We start from the raw sequence: 16,201 nt of genomic DNA, 5'->3' as shown, positions 1-16,201 counted from the left end.
CTATGAATTGATGATCTTAAATTTCAAGTTTGTAAGTGTGACACATATACATGAAAGACCCTGTGAATGTGTCTGTGACCGTCTGAGTCTGTCTGTCTGTCTGACTGAGATTGACACGTACAGTTCTCAAACGCTCAGATACTCATACAAATACATTAGAAATCGAGCATCCATGAAAGTAGGTCATTGTGTGGTGTGTGGGTTCAAAGACGGTAAGACACAAGAAAGGCTGTTACATCATCCCAGGAAACACCATCTACCGGACCCCCCAATAAAAAGGTGAGCCTTGACACCTCTCAAGCAGACCGGCCCAGCCCCACCTCTAGCTGAACCCACAGAGCCCGACAGAAACTGCACAAGACCATGGCACCTACCTGCTGCAAGGTATGTACACTGACGGACGAGAATAGCATGTATTCATTGTAACTTGTTTAGTAAGTGAGGTGTTGGTCACAAAGAGCTGGGAGAGCACAAATGACCAATGTCAATATTTTATTAAATTTAGACTTATGATAATAGCAACTTTTAAAATATTTCTACCTTCAAAAATGCTTAATAGAAAGTCTTTACTTAACAACTGTTTAGCACAGTAAGCTTCATTTATGGGAATATGTTGATGTTATATAGTTACTAAACCTTTTATAATATCTCTGATATTATAATAACAAACACGTTTATAATGGCAATCAATTGATACAATTGAGGTGAAGCCTATAACTTTTCTGGTGGCAGGTACTTGTAGGGCCAACCATGACATCTGTGTAGAATATACAGACAGAACCAGTCTGGACCCCTGGTAATGCCAGGGCACCATCTGCTTGGAATTTTTTACAGTACGGCATTATCAGTGTGGTATTTATTTAAATACAGATGTTTTACTGCTCAAAAATACCCTGGAAACATGCATTCTTACTGTGAGCAGGGTCGCCTTCCCACAGATCAAACCTGTAACCTGGCTTCATAGCATCACCTGCTTGTCTCTAAGGAGATAGATATGTTTAATGCCACACTGTAGAACATCTTCATGAAAACACAATGTTATATTCTATTCAATAACACTTTAATTGAATATACCATCACACAGTGTATCCCCCACCAGAAAAGTTTTAGTGAGTTTTAGGTCAATGTGTGTTCTTCCTTTGCATTGCATCATTGCTGAAATCCACTATCATATTCATTCACAATATACAGAAGATATATCCCTGTAGATTGTGGTCCTTGTGAATAAGATGTTCAGTTCCAGTGAGTGGGCACGCAGCTAGTTTCACTTTTGTTTTGAGTACATTGCCTTTGTCTTTGTCAGCATTCAGTTTATGTTAAAATACCTATACCTGATAACAATTTATTCATATTTTATAGATAAAAGCTCTTTATACCATGCAGTCTATGGTAAAAGCTGCTGAATAAGAAAAACATTTGAGACTGTCTACTGTAATCCAGTCCTTTTACATAGCATTTTCTCATGTAATAAGTAGTACAGAAGCTACAGACAGGGTCACCTCTTTTTCACTCAGGCTAAATATGTTCAGAATCATGATGTTTCCATTTCATTCATTCTTGTACTTCTCAGATGTTCACTAGTTTGCTCTACTTTGCTTTTCAGACTTTCGGTGCATTCTTCCTGATGATGATGATGGCGCTGGCTGGGACAGAAGGAGCCAGAATCCCAAGAGCCAGCGACCACCCCAAACACAAGATGGATAAAGGCATGGTCCCCCTACAGCTGAACCCCAGCACTCTGCCCTCAGTGCCCCCTGTGAGGGCCCTGCACAACTCCTCCATCTCCCCCTGGACCTACAAGTAAGACAATAACAGGAACAGATAATTACCAACAATTGCGTCTGATTTTAGAGTAAGTGTTGTATTAGGAAGACAAAGTGCCATTGAATAAATAAATAAAAGAACTAATGGATAAGTAATGCAAAAGAAATTATATCAAATGTAACTATTCAGTATTAATCAGATATCTCCAGAAATCAGATAATGATTAGATTTTTGCTGCGCATGTAAACATAGCCACTGAAACAGTTTATATGGCCCTGTCTAATGAAATCTTGTGGCCCACGTGCTTCAATAATAGAATGGAGTTTTGTTTTTAACTACAACCGGTACATACAATCTGCCATTGTGTTCTTGGGCAAGACTCCACCAGCCTCGCATAAGTTTGAATGTGATGTGTGAGTGATTGGTGGTGGTAGTCAGACTGTGAGCAGACGATAGGCAACTTTGGCTGTGTTCATCCCCTTATTTGTTGCCATTTTGTCCTGTAGATTTGATTTGGTCCTACTCTAGTCATAGTTTAGTTCCAGGGTTAGCCTAAAATTTTGATGTGGTGTGTGCGCATGTGCAGGGTGTGTGGGTACAAAAGTCCGTATATGCATGTCTTCATGGGGAAGCTGCCTTTCATATGGGACAAAAATCAGCTCTTCCGGATGTAAATGCTTCACTATAGATCAAAGGTGTGGTTTAAAGTTCAGATATGAGTTGTAATAGGTTAAGGCTAAGGAAGTGGTATTAATTATAAAGGTTAGGGTAAGTTTACAGCAGGAGTGTCCAAACTGTGGCATGGAGGCTAAATGGGGACCTCACAACTTCTTTCTGGCCCTCCTGTTGAATGCGCCCAAATGATTATAAGATGTACAAAAAATCGTATTCTACATCAGTAATCTCAATACGCCTGATAAACATTACCTTATGAAGCAGATCTTAAAGTAATTAAAGCTATATGATTGCTCTGTCAATGGTAGTATGTGTAAATTATAACACTATTTGTCCTGTCCGCAGCACGACCCATGACCCATCCCTGTACCCATCTTATGTGTCGGAGGCGCGCTGTCTGCTGAAAGGCTGCCTGGACTCAGAGGGCCGGGAGGACCTGAGCCTGGAGTCCAAACCCATCCTTCATGAGGTTATGCTGCTGAGGAGAGTGCGCACCCCCAACACACAGGGATATCACTACAAAGTGGAGCCACGTCTCCTTGCGGTGGGCTGCACCTGTGTCCAGCCAGTGGTCCAGCAGCAGGAGTGAGGACACAGGACAGAGCAGGGACAGGGGACACAGCAGGGACAAGCTCAAACACTGTGTCCCTCAACAGTTTATGTCAATGTGGTATTGTTTACAGGTGCACTATGTAACTTTTAAGGTGGAGAGTCTGTTAATGTTAATGCTTTGCCTGGAATGTTCCACAGTATGGCATCAAACTTACTTATCTCCTTGGAGACAAGCAGGTCAAATTCCAACCGGCCAGTTTTCAGATGACGTTAGAATATTCTATAGGCCAATAATATTTACTAGAAATGGGGGGCAGCTATTATTAATGTTGTTATAATACAGATTCTTTTCATAATACAGTGAGTTTAAGGCTCTAGTCAACGCTAGAAATGATCAGGTTCAACATTTGTGAACTTACCTTTTGAAAATTTCACAGCAAAGTACAATATAATTAATAGAAAAATCTGGCTCTTGGCCCCCATCATCACATTCTAGGATCTAAAAAACACCACTATAGATATGTTTAATGCCATACTGTGGGACATTCCAGACCAAGAGCTAACGTCTCCATGGAGCCAAGCATGTGACATACCCTCCACCAGAAATGTTACATGGTGTACTTTTAAAGAGCGAGCATTTAACACTATCATATCAGGCTGGTGGCTGCTGAGCCAGTAGAAATGTACCAACATATGAATATATTAAAATCAACATACTCAATTGCCCAGTAGCTTATAGATATTAGATTATATAAATTGGTGAGTTGTTAACCTGCTGCAGTCCTGTAACATGCTCTGTGTAGTATTTTTTCTTAAGTTATATCATTTGAAATCATATTTATCACGTTATTTAAAGTTATTTATTCATATTTATTTCTAAACATATATTTATTCTCATTTATGGATTATGTGTTCCTTGGAATAAAAATCTCAAACAACTGTCATCATTGTATAGTTTTATTATGAGTTTTGAAAATATAATATGATCTCTGTACATTATATTTATTGGTAATATTTGAGTAGTACCACATCCTTTCAGCTCAGATGACATACATATCAAACCTGATCTCATACAGACAATTAAAATGTCTAATAAATGCCATTTGAAAACAAGAATAAAAACAAACCAATTAACATTACTGAGCTTGTGTATTTCAAGTTTCAATAGCAGAATTTGGATGTTCAAGTTATATTTAATTAAACATAAACTAAATTTTGGCAAAATAATTTTAAAGTTAAGAAAACTCCCACACACTGTCTCACTCTTGATTCACTTTTCACTCACTATTCTCACAATCAAAAAGTGAATCAAGAGTGAGACAGTGTGCAGGAGTTTTCTTAACTATTCAGAGTACTTCTCCTCTGACGCACCTGTCGGCCAGTCAGGTGTGTCTACACAGACAATAATTTTAAAGAAAAACTAAATGTGTTTTCCTTGCAAATAAATATGGACATAAATCAACTATTCAAGGTCCTATAATATGCAAAATGTACCTCATCAAAATCAAACCTGATCTTATAATTACTTGGCTCAAAAACTATGCATTGTAGCAACTGATGGTAGCTGCTATTGTTTTTAGCTTGATACAAACTGTGTAGTAGTGTTGTCACGATACTAAAATTTAAAAATCGATTTTGTTACTAAGGAATAGATTTGATTCTCAGTACTGATTCAGCATTAAATTGTAGTACTTTCTTTTATATTACCATGCGGGCTTATATTTGTGTAATCCCTCAGTCGTCCAGGTAGGTGCCACAGTGGTCCATGGGCGTATACTAGTCTATGTGGTCTCATAATTGGTTGTGATACAGCTCAAAATCATTTTAAAGCTCTTCAGAAAAAGGTTCATTTTTGTCATGTGAATGTGACTTTTTAGTTTTGATACTTGTTCAAATGACTATCTAGTTTTGATAGTACTTTTGGAATCGATTGGTATGTGATTTTCAATACTTTTGACAACCCTACTATGCAGTACCTCCACAGATGAGTACTTTAAAAAGACTAAATAACACATAATACAGGACCTTTAAATAAACACTTTGTTATGCAGAATCCTCCAGTGTGGGCATCTCTTGTGGGTCATATGTCAGGATAGCTGTACACGTTTAACCCTTTCTGCCCCTGGGCCAGATTGCCCTAGTGCCACAGTGAACGGAGGATGGGTCAGAGCATGAGGGACACAGACCACAGAGTGTCCTTATGTACACACATGTCAGGCAGCTGTGGCACTGGTGGTACAGTAAAGTCCTGCATGAGTCCTCCAAGCTGTCCCTGTAGAGACAACACTGCTGCTGGGCAAAGGTCTGCCCCAGTGTGAGCACAGCTTCACTAATGCAACTGTCTCCTCATCAGCCTCCAAAATGGCTTCCATGAATGTTCAGCTTGTGTTGTGATCAGGCCATCATGACACCTGCAAAGAGAGACCAGAGGTTAGCAGAGGAAACAGGAATCTGTTTACACAACTCTGTGAAGTGTCTGGCACCAGCTATTGACTCCAATCACTAAATACCACACTATTTGCTAGTGCCAGATTAATTAAAAATGCACATGCTGCTAAAGTGCAGTCCGAAAAACAGTGCTGTCAAGGTTCTGCTGCTGTGTGAGGGAGTAACCATGTTATTTTTCATTGTGTAAAACATCTCCAGGTGTGATATTGATCAAATCAGCAATATCTGTTCTGACAGCCAGTATTAGTCAGAAAGCCATTACATTGCACTGGGCAGGCAATATATTGACTGGGCTCTAAATCTCTATGCTCTGCTCATTACATACGGCAGTCTGTACAGTTACTACAGCAGCTATAGCAGCTTATTGGATCTTTTTTGAATTTATTTGATCTAAGTTGAACTTGCATACAAATTGTTACTTTTAGTACCACTCCATGGACACTAACCTGAGGCTGCTCCTGTGAGGCGTTCAGGTGCATGTTTCTGTGCGGGTGCTCCTGACGCTCTTTGGTTAAGGCTTTCTGGGCCACCTCTCGCTCGTGCTCCCTGCGCTCGGCCAGGTGTTTCAGCAGCTCCGCCTCCTGGCACTATAAAGAGACATGAATGATGTTAGAAAAAATGCTCTGTCCATATGACTTCATCAGATGCATTCATTCTCAAACTGTCTTCAATAATATGCATCTAAAAATGAAGCTATTGCTTTTGGCTTCCTTCACAGTGCCTTCTGTACATCATACATACATTTCTGGTGACTGTGGCCTTTTGTATCTTCCAAAATTAGGTCTGACTCTGTACTTTTGTTTTGATCAATGGCATGATCTTTGTAAATACACTCAGATAAAGGTTTCCAAATCTACAATACCTTTCTCCTCTCGTGCGCGGCCTCCAGCTTCTTCTGGATCTCCTCAAGGCAAGGTTTGGGCCGGGGCGGGGTGGTCACCCTGAGCTCTGGACCCCCATCAAAGGAGGGGGGCTTGAGGATGACCTCGAAGGCCTGTCCACTGGAGCGTTTACTCAGCTCGATTACCTCCATATCACGGATACTGCACAGGTTCAGGTCCACTACACCTGCACACCAAAGCAGATATAAGATAAGTATTTGTCAAAGTGCAAGCCTATTTATTTTTATTTTTGTTTATTTAAATGTGCACTGTGCAACTTTTCTTGTGGAGGGTCCTAAACTGACTTGTTCCAAAGTACAAATGTATCACACTCCACTGAGGCAAGAAGGTGACTCCACTAACCCAAGTTACAGGTCAGATTTATTTATTTTCAATTTAAACACCTGGAGTAAAAACAAGATAGACGCATAATGCAAGACAAAGATGTAAAGTCTCCAATGGAGACCCAGAGGAAGCAGGTGGCACAGCCCCACCCACGAGAAAAACTAAATAGTGCATCTTTAAAGACATAAATGTGAAACTTAAATATAAGGCCATGAATAAAGTTGCAAAGTATGGCTAATTTTCTACAATTTTAGGTTTATTTGTGAATTATGCTATTTATGTAAAATGTCCCAAATTGTGTACATTGTCTGTAGAAAATTCAGAAAGATGAATAAAGAACAATAGGTGCAAGTTTAGTTAAAGATTGTTGAATGGATGATGGGAAGTAATTTTCTCCCTTAAAATCAATGAAAATTATGTAAACATGTAAATTTATAGGCAGCACATTTTCTTTGTTTCCAGTTGAAAGTTTCTATATTATACTGTCAAAGTGATTTTGCAGTGCCAGATATGAGTGGTTGATTCTCACCATCGATCTTGTCTCTGGGAGGGTCTTTGGGCTGAGGCAGGACGCAGGAGCAGAAGAGAGACACCAGGGGGAGCTCTCGCATCTTCTCTCTGTAGGCTGCAAGACACAAGAGCCACAGGTGAGGGACAAGCACTGCTCAGAACAAGATATTTTTAAGGTGATGATTTTGTAAGCTGGAAAAAAAAAAAATAATAATAATTTAAAAAAAATAAAAAAACATGAGCATTAAAAATAAGACTAAATTTCAGACATTCTCATATGACAAAAACTGGACATAGTCCTATAGTGACCATAACACATACAAATGTGTATTTTCTATCAAACCAACCAGATTATTTGAATGTGGGAATGTCATACATTATGTATTGTAGATTGTTTTCAGTGAAGGCCACATATGTAAACATATTCAAAGTGGAGTGCGACAGACCAGTTGTCAATACAGCAGATCATTTAGATGGGTGTATTAAACGTGACTATGACAGAGCCACTGTACATTTCATAAAGCATAGAACATTCACTTTAGGTCTGTGTCACAGTGCAATGTGATATCATTGTTTATAGTGGTCGAATTACTTAAATTTGTCTACATTTTCAATAAAAAGTTTTTATGATCAAAAGGGCCAATTTAGAAGGAGGCCTGTGGGCCAACTAAAATTGCTCTGAGGGCTTCATTTGGCCTCCGGGCCATAGTTCAGTCCCTACATTTGCATGGCAACTTGATCAACTAAAACATGATTGACCAAAAGCACACTAAAAAATTCAATCACAAAATTAAATAAAAACAATTCTCAAAACAATATTATTATTACTTTAAAAAACATTTTGAAGAAAAGAAGAACAAAATTCATGTGACCTAATAATACTGAACTTGCATAAAATTAAAAGAATGTTTTAAAATGAGCAGTAGGATAAAGTGAAGTCCTGCAGTGTGCTGAGCATACCTGTTAGAGTCATGGTGCTGTGGGCTGCTCCTGAAATAGAAACACTCAGGATTAGTCATTCACACCGACCTATTAGTGTTAAGGACAGAGATGTAGCACTGCACACTCATTTTTGGAAAAAAAGACACATCAATATGACTAAACTAAGACAAAACACAGAACTAACAGGACCAAACTAGAGCTAAACCAAGATGAGTATGAATGCACTCTGCATCCCATGAAAGATTATGATGAAATCTGTTGTTGGGTTTAACATTCTATAGGCCAGTAATATTTAATATAGATGGGGGCAGCTAAAATAATAAATAAAATAATAATAATAAATAATAATAAAATTGTTAATTAATATTGTTAAAATGCAGATTTGTGGTAATATAGTGAGTTTTTGGGCTTAGTGAGAAAAGATCAGGTTCAGCATTTGTAAATTTTCCTTCTGGATATTCCATGGTAAAGTACAATGTGTTCAATGTGGAAAACTGTCCCTTGCCCCCATCTGGGAGAATGACATCATCACCTTTTTGAATCTGAAAGCCACTGACTGCGAGCAAATTAAATATATGTATAGTTATTTAAATGAAATATAATACAGTGATGCATGTGCAAACAGCAGCTAGCTCAAGACTTGTATACAAAAATGTCAAAGTGAGTAGTTAGAATAAGCTAAAACTTATCAATGGATGTGTGATTTGTTTTTAATATTTGCTGTAAACAGTTGACAACCTCTCTGTGAGTGCTCAGGCTTAATATTAGAGTTATAACAATAAAAAAAGTTATTTCTTGTATATCCAAAAGGTTTACTGCATCCTGAACCCAAGACCAAGCCTCTGCAATGGACCAATCAGATGAGAGATTACACAATAAGGTCCCACTGACCAATCAGAGCATTTTCTGTGTTTCCCTTCTGTGCATATTGATGAACTCATAATTCCATGCTAATGTTGCTACCAGAAAATGAAATGTACAATTGTATGTGCAAAAGTCTAAGTACTGGCCAGTCAAGCAAACAAATTATTTTAAGTTTATGGATCAAATAAATAAAACTTCCTTTGGTAAAATTTCAAAGCAGGTCAGCTTGAATCATTTATGTTTGAAAATATAAAGGTCTGTCCTAACTGTAAGTCAGAATTACAGTGTCATCTGGAGTTAGATACATAACAATACTAAGCAATAGCTAAACTTTCATATGGATTTGAATATTGCATAGTTTTCTCTGACACCAGCCTCAACGTTAGACTAACCAACCACATATAACCTGCTGACATCATATTATCAGGTGCCACCAAAAGTCTACGATGTGGTGCTACTAGAGGTCCCATGACAAAAAAATACACCAATATTGAACCTAATTGTCAGAAATCTGGCTTTTAAAGAAGTCCCTCACCTGCTGATGCCATTTCTAGTGACTGTCAAAGTTGTGTAGATGAACAATAGACCAGATGGTGAAATAAATAAAAATACCATTGGATGTTAGCAAAAAGATTCCACTATTTGTTGTTTTTTGTTTGTTTTTTTCCCTTTTCCATAAGAATAGGTCAAAACATCTGCTTTGTAACACTTCTACCAACAAATTCCACCAAACCAGCCCTGCTCCTTAAGTTTAAAATCTTTAAATTAGCACAACACATAAATGCAACCAAATTTTTTTGCATTAAAGATCTAATAGGGCACATTTCAAACACGCAGCAGTGGGAGCCTCTAAGGATGATGTCACTGTTTCTGCAACCACGAGCTCTATAGTGCACAAACAAACTCAAGTACAGCTTTATCAGAATTTATTATCATTACTATCATGTTTACTTCTTTGAAATTAAATGAGGCTTTTTGTCTATTTTTACAATTCCTATTCCACACATAGTACAGTCAAAATGCTGTGAAATTAGTACATTAAGAAACCCATAGCTACCTCATCATAACACATATATGGTGCACTAGTACAGGTAGATGTCTTGCAAATTACATGTTGATACTAACTGTGCAGGATTACAACTTAGTCCATTAAAAAGAGTATTCAAACTAATATATTATAACATATACATTCTACTCCTATAGACTCAACTATAAAGAAAAAATGCATAAATGTAAAAAATAAGAAATATGCAAACATCTTAAATGCACGCTAGTAGCAAATGAATTCAAAATGTGATATGATGGGATGAAATTGTTAGAAAATTTCAGGACACTCACCCTGCACTGCTTTCTCCTCTGGTCAATGTTGAAATCTGCAGCAGCATCTCGAGGCTCCCTACAACATGACATCACCACGGAGTCTTCCCATTGGCCGGCACACACGCTGGCTCCTGATTGGTCCGGGGGGAAGGGTAGAAGGGGCAGGGGAAGAAGGGGAGAAGGGAGCTGAGGCACAAAAAAAAAAAAAAAAAGACCCAGCAGCACCTTGACAGAGAGGGTGACATCATTGTACTGTCAGAGCAGATGAGATGGAAAGAGGGATATAGATGAGGAAAGGTTGTTAAAATGTCAAAATACAGATGTTAAGACCTAGTTTATGGTTTAATATCTGTGTAATTGGTAAGCTTATATATACATTAAAGCTCCAAGATTAGTCGCAATCCAATCAATATCACAATTTAAATAAACGCAATGAGCAAATCCCAAAGGCTGCATATTTTGAAGTACCTTAATTGGCACTGATATTGAATATTTTGATGGAATGGAAGTTGAAATCCCATCTTGGTCGATAAAAGGTGTGATAAGAGAACTGGGCAAAACACCTTGAATGATGATAATGATAATAGTTACAAAACACTAAAACATATATTTATTTATTTTTTTACCATACACCATTAGTATTCAAAAGACATAAATGATATCCTGTCTTATTCTGCATCAACAATGCTAAACCCTGTAGTTTAGATCTGTACAAATGGGATTCTTGTATTAGTTTGTTGGTTCATATCTTTTTGTCATTTATTTTGGACACATTTTGTCATTTATTTTGGACACATTTAAAAGGTGAACTTTTAACAGAACCCTAATATTAAAACAAATCCTAAATCTAATCGTGATGGCAATGCTTGTCAGAAAAATCGCAATTAGATATTTGTGCAACCCTAATCTACATGAGTGGAAATATTGCTCATTGTATTTTCTGTCTGAACTAATGAACTAATGAAAGTATTTATTGCAGGAAATTCAATAGCTGGAGGTTGTATTCAATCAGATAGAGTAGGTTTGTACAGTATGTTTGTGGAGATGAGCATTATCAAAATAATTTTGTTTAATTTAATGAAACTATTGCCTCCTGCCTGGCTTGTTTTAGACATCATCTTGTTCTACAAACTACAAACTACAAACTACAAACTACAAACTACAAACTACAAACTACAACATGGTTAAGGTTCACTTTGCCATAAAGACTTTTGTGTTCTGTATTTGACACTACCTTCACTCCCACTATAAGGCAACCCGACAGGAGCAGTGGGTGACCGCAGTGCAGCTCCCAGGGGCCCACCTCCTGTATCCAGGTTAAGAGTACCTAGCTGAAGGAGCAACCAATTCTGCATGCATGGGAAAACCCATCTAGACACAAGCAGGACATGCAAATTAAAAATCAAGGTGGGCCAGTATCAGTCTATATCTTTCCATATGACACCGGCACGTTTTGTAACTGATTTCTGACCAGAAAAAATGACAGATAGCAGAATAAAAACCTTTATAAAGATTCACTATGTAACTTTTCTCGTTGTCTGCATGAGGATGTTATTGCTTTGCCTGGAATGTTCCACAGTACGGCATTAAAGTAATCTCCAGGAAGAGAAGCAAGCGATGCTACCAGGTCAGATCTGTGGAGAGATGGCCTCGCTCACAATAAGGATGCAGGTTTAATAAGTTTAATAAGCTTTTAGCGATAAAAACACCTTCACCTGTAGAAATGCAAGATATACAACTTTAATGCTATACTGTGGAATATTCCTGGTAAAACAATAATATCTCCATGGAGAAGTAGGTGGCGGACCTCAACCAGAAAGATATTGCATCTTTCATTGATACGTGCACATAATTTAAACTGGGACCACATCTATAACTAAACCTGGACTAGACCTGGACTTTGTCATTGGTTGAGTTGTGTGATTCCAGATCCCAGATGAATCCTGGCGTAGTGTCCTTGGGCAAGACACTTAACCCCCGTCACCCCCAGTGTCTGCGTACACTCATGCATGAATGTGTGTGCACATGGATGAGAGGTTTCTTAATGTAAAAGTACATTGAGTGCCTTGAAAGTGGAAAAACGCTATATAAAAATGTGTGACCATGTGACTCGGCCTGGACTATAATAGGACCAAATCCTGTCTATATCAGGTCAAAAATGAGCTCAAACTACAACTAAACCAGGACTGAATGAACTAAATATTTTGTGAATTTTGTGGTTGGAATATTGCCTGAGAAGTGTTGGTAGAATAGTCGTGAAGGTGCTGCAGAAATGTCAACACTAAATTTAAATGGAGTTACTCAGCGCAGCGGGCAGTCACGTCTCCGCTCGCTGCCCGCCCGCCCGTCTGTCAGCCTGGGGACGTGGGAGGAGGCAGGCTGCACACTGGCACCGGCTCTAGTCTTTCTGCAGAGAACGCTTAACTATCAGAGCAGTCATTCATTCTGAACAACTGTGGCATATTGGGTAAAGCTGAAAGATACAAGATAAGACAGAACTTTATTGAGTATTATTATTGTAGTATTATTGAGACTATTGCAAAAGCTGAATAGAAGGAGTTTCCATAGTGACATCTACATAGTACAAAAAATGGCACAACCACTTTGGAGTTATTGATAAATATCTATTATAACAGTAGCTCAGTTAGTAATATGGTTGTCAAAAGTAGAAAAAAAATCAGATGCTACTCAATACTTAAACTAATATTGAAACTAGATACCCATTTGAGCAGGCAATACTAAAAAAGTCACATTCACAGGACAGAAATGAACCTTTCCTGAATAGCTTTAGAATGATCTTGAACTGAACATGAGACTGAGTATAAGACTACTGAGGGATTACACAGATATAAGATTACATGGCAGTATGGTCTAATGTTGAAAGTTACATTCTATTGTCTAAATAAAGAGTGTTTTTTTGTTGTTTTGTTTTTTTACTATCATCGTAGTATTGGAATCAGTATTAAGTATCGAGTCTATTCCCTAGTATCAAAATCGACTTTGACATTCTTGCACTGTGACACTAGTTAGTAGGGTATATGTCCTCTGATCCAAAGGTTAGTTGTTTAATTCCCGTTACTAACATAAACATTGTTGGTAGAGAGTTCAGATCCATTGACCCAAAGGTTTGATCCATGCTCCCTCAGCGGCTTAGTGTCACTGTGTCCTTGGGTAAGACTCAAGTGTCTTAATGCATGTGTGAATGGGGGAGTGGTTCCTCTAAAGTGCTTTGAGTGAAGGTGGAAAAGTGCTACATACAAAAATGAACAAACAAAACAACATTTTTTTAAGTAACATACCTGAATCATCGAATATTTATGAAGAAGAACATAAAATATGTTAATAATGGGTAAACAATTGAAAATGTTTTAGCATCTTGGTGAATATTATTATATTATTATGTTGAATTCATATGTTGTACTGTAAGAACACAGGCAGATTAAATGTTAAATAGTGTTCTGCTTGCGTGGTGGTGTAGTTACATACACTTGTGTCATCCACCTATGTGCAATGCTGTGTCATAATGTGAATCATCACAGTTGCAAGACAAGTCTCTTTACCTGCTATTTCTTGTGGTCCATATGCTGTACTGTACATAACCACATGTTTTTACTTTGTATAATAGTTCTGTAGCCTTATAGATTTATTATATAACACAGTGTTGTATTTAATATTATTTTTAAATGTGCACTATGTAACATTTCCGCTGCGAGGTTCACCACCAGCCTGTGCCCATAGTCAGTTAAGTTATTACTATGTTGCATAGTATGACATTAATTTTATTATTTTATCTATCTTGTATTAATTAAGTCAATTCTAGATGTTTTTATTGCTCAAAATACCTTGAAAACATAAACTTTTACAGCAAACAGGGTCTCCTCTGTAAAAAAATAAATAAATAAAATAAATAAAATAAATAAATAAATAAATAAATAAATATATATATATATATATATATATATATATATATATATATATATATATATATATATATATATATATATATATATATATATATATATATATATATATATATATATATATATATATATATATATATATATATATATATATATATATATATATATATATATATATATATATATATATGCTATTCTAAAAATCCCCCATTGTGGGATGAACAGTATAAAGATTATCTTATCTTGCTATCGTAGGTGAATTAATATATCAGAATAACAGATATAAATTATACAGCATGAAATCAGCACATTTAAAAATATTACGCTATTTTCTGATCTTGTTTCCTTATCACAAACACACCTGGTATTTTGTTTCACTCACACAGGCTTAACACACAAACCCTGCAAATTTAGGCTGAGTTCTTCTCTCAAACACCCTGTTCCACCTTGTGATGTCATCTAGTAATACAGGAAGTGCTTCACTGTGTTTTTAAATTCCATACACCTTCACTAAAATCATTTGGATCATTTCAGTCCTGGAATTGCCCATCTCTACTGAACAAAGGGTAGCTGTTAACTTGAAAACTATGGCTTCTGCTTCATGACATTGCATTTTGATCTTTGGAGATGTAGACAAACACAATTTCGGGTATGTTTTTGAGGAGTTCACAGCTTAAAGCTCTCGAGTCAAATTTGCATAATATAGTACCTTTAATATTTGGAAAGAAATCAATTAAATGTATGTAATGCACAAATGAAAGTGTCCAGTATAAGGGGGGGGGCTCCACTCCATCTCTCATCAGTGGAGAACACAGTGTCCTCACCTCCCTCAGAGGGCCCAGTGATGTAATGCTGCTGCAGTAACAAGGTGAGAGAGGGAGAGATGCTCCAGATGCTTCGCCAAGGAGAAACCTCCAGCAAATCCACCCATGATGTCACCGACAGCCAATCAGAGGAGAGCTGAGGGAGAGAAGGGAGGGGAGGGCACAGCAGGCTAAAACATCAGTGAGGAGTGCAGCATCTTTACAGCAATAACAAATAATTTATTCAACGGTATCAGAAAGTGTGTAGTAGTAGTAGTAATAGGCATGAGTATTTTATTGCAGCCTGGACTGATGGCGGTGGGCGCGGCCTGGGCTGATGTTACTGGAAGCAATGACATCATTTCTGAGCACGGATGATGTCATGGGTGTGAAAGACAGCGTTGCCGTGGGAACAAGTGGTGCGGTTGCTGCGAGGGCATCATTTACAGTTATACCCACACCTACGTAAGTCTGACGGTGTGTTTGGAAATGCGTATATCATCAGGAGAAGATGGATCTGAGGTCATATTTGAAAATGTCATGCGATTTCTCTGGTTTTCAAACATTTCACCCCAAGTACCACCTACGGTAATATCTGACTTTCTCAGTACCATCAAATCTAACACTGGACTGTCAGGCCTATATTAGGGCTAAACAAGAATAATATATTTGTCTCTAAATTAAACAAATCCTCAAACTGCAAAGGGCAACCCGCATATCACCAGTAAAACTCATACCACATCTACAAATCTGGGTCATGCTTACTCATAAAACAACCCCAACTATTAGATACTTCAGATTAAGATGGTGGCAGGCTGGTTAAATGATTCAGTGCAGATGGCAAATATCCCAGAGGACAATAAAGTATACAAATAGAAAAAAGTACTGAGAAACTGGAAATGTATGTGTATTCATGCTGTGAAGAGAATATTCTTAACATGTGTGAAGGCTCTGCAGGCACTGTGCCATCCTTCAGGAAATTATGTTGTTTTATCTGTCTTCAAGTGTAAAAGTTGATTAACTCATGGCTGTGAAACAAAAGTCAGTCTGCTTTGATATGTATGTTGCTTTCTAATTCTCTTATAAATACTCTGGGGAGAGACTTGCTTGACTTGGTCTAGGCCTTGTCCTGTCCATATTTGTTGTAACAAAGACTAAACCTTTTTTATTTCATAAC

At 37.5% G+C, this 16,201-nt stretch overlaps 2 protein-coding genes across 2 annotated transcripts; one reads left to right on the top strand and one right to left on the bottom strand.

Moving 5' to 3' along the window:
- Positions 1-312: 312 nt before the first annotated feature.
- LOC117393850 (interleukin-17F-like) lies at positions 313-3,028 on the top strand. Its single transcript, XM_033991858.2, has 3 exons — positions 313-384; positions 1,604-1,800; positions 2,785-3,028. The coding sequence occupies exons 1-3, from the start codon at positions 364-366 to the stop codon at positions 3,026-3,028; spliced, it is 462 nt and encodes a 153-aa protein (XP_033847749.1). The 5' UTR covers positions 313-363.
- A 909-nt stretch (positions 3,029-3,937) lies between these two features.
- Positions 3,938-15,067, bottom strand: LOC117390245 (stathmin-4-like). The gene is made up of 7 exons (XM_033987944.2): positions 15,046-15,067; positions 10,320-10,432; positions 8,136-8,165; positions 7,195-7,290; positions 6,302-6,507; positions 5,886-6,026; positions 3,938-5,402 (listed from the first exon to the last, which is right to left on the bottom strand). Exons 3-7 carry the CDS (start codon positions 8,146-8,148, stop codon positions 5,394-5,396), a joined length of 465 nt encoding a protein of 154 aa, XP_033843835.1. The 5' UTR covers positions 8,149-8,165; positions 10,320-10,432; positions 15,046-15,067; the 3' UTR covers positions 3,938-5,393.
- Between the last annotated feature and the right edge of the window lie 1,134 nt (positions 15,068-16,201).

Source organism: Periophthalmus magnuspinnatus, chromosome 3 (genome assembly GCF_009829125.3).
Source record: "Periophthalmus magnuspinnatus isolate fPerMag1 chromosome 3, fPerMag1.2.pri, whole genome shotgun sequence".
In the NCBI taxonomy this organism is placed as follows: domain Eukaryota; kingdom Metazoa; phylum Chordata; class Actinopteri; order Gobiiformes; family Gobiidae; genus Periophthalmus; species Periophthalmus magnuspinnatus.
This window is presented reverse-complemented; position numbering and strand designations above follow the sequence as displayed.

What these genes read in the sequence shown, in the direction of transcription:
- LOC117393850 (XM_033991858.2), top strand. Translation starts at nt 364, where the DNA reads ATGGCACCTACCTGCTGCAAG. An exon ending in TGGCACCTACCTGCTGCAAG is followed by an intron (nt 385 to 1,603) that starts GTATGTACACTG and finishes TTTGCTTTTCAG; the next exon opens with ACTTTCGGTGCATTCTTCCT. An exon ending in ATCTCCCCCTGGACCTACAA is followed by an intron (nt 1,801 to 2,784) that starts GTAAGACAATAA and finishes TCCTGTCCGCAG; the next exon opens with CACGACCCATGACCCATCCC.
- LOC117390245 (XM_033987944.2), bottom strand. An exon ending in TCCCAGAGACAAGATCGATG is followed by an intron (nt 6,508 to 7,194) that starts GTGAGAATCAAC and finishes TTTGGTGTGCAG; the next exon opens with GTGTAGTGGACCTGAACCTG. An exon ending in CCGCGCACGAGAGGAGAAAG is followed by an intron (nt 6,027 to 6,301) that starts GTATTGTAGATT and finishes GTCTCTTTATAG; the next exon opens with TGCCAGGAGGCGGAGCTGCT.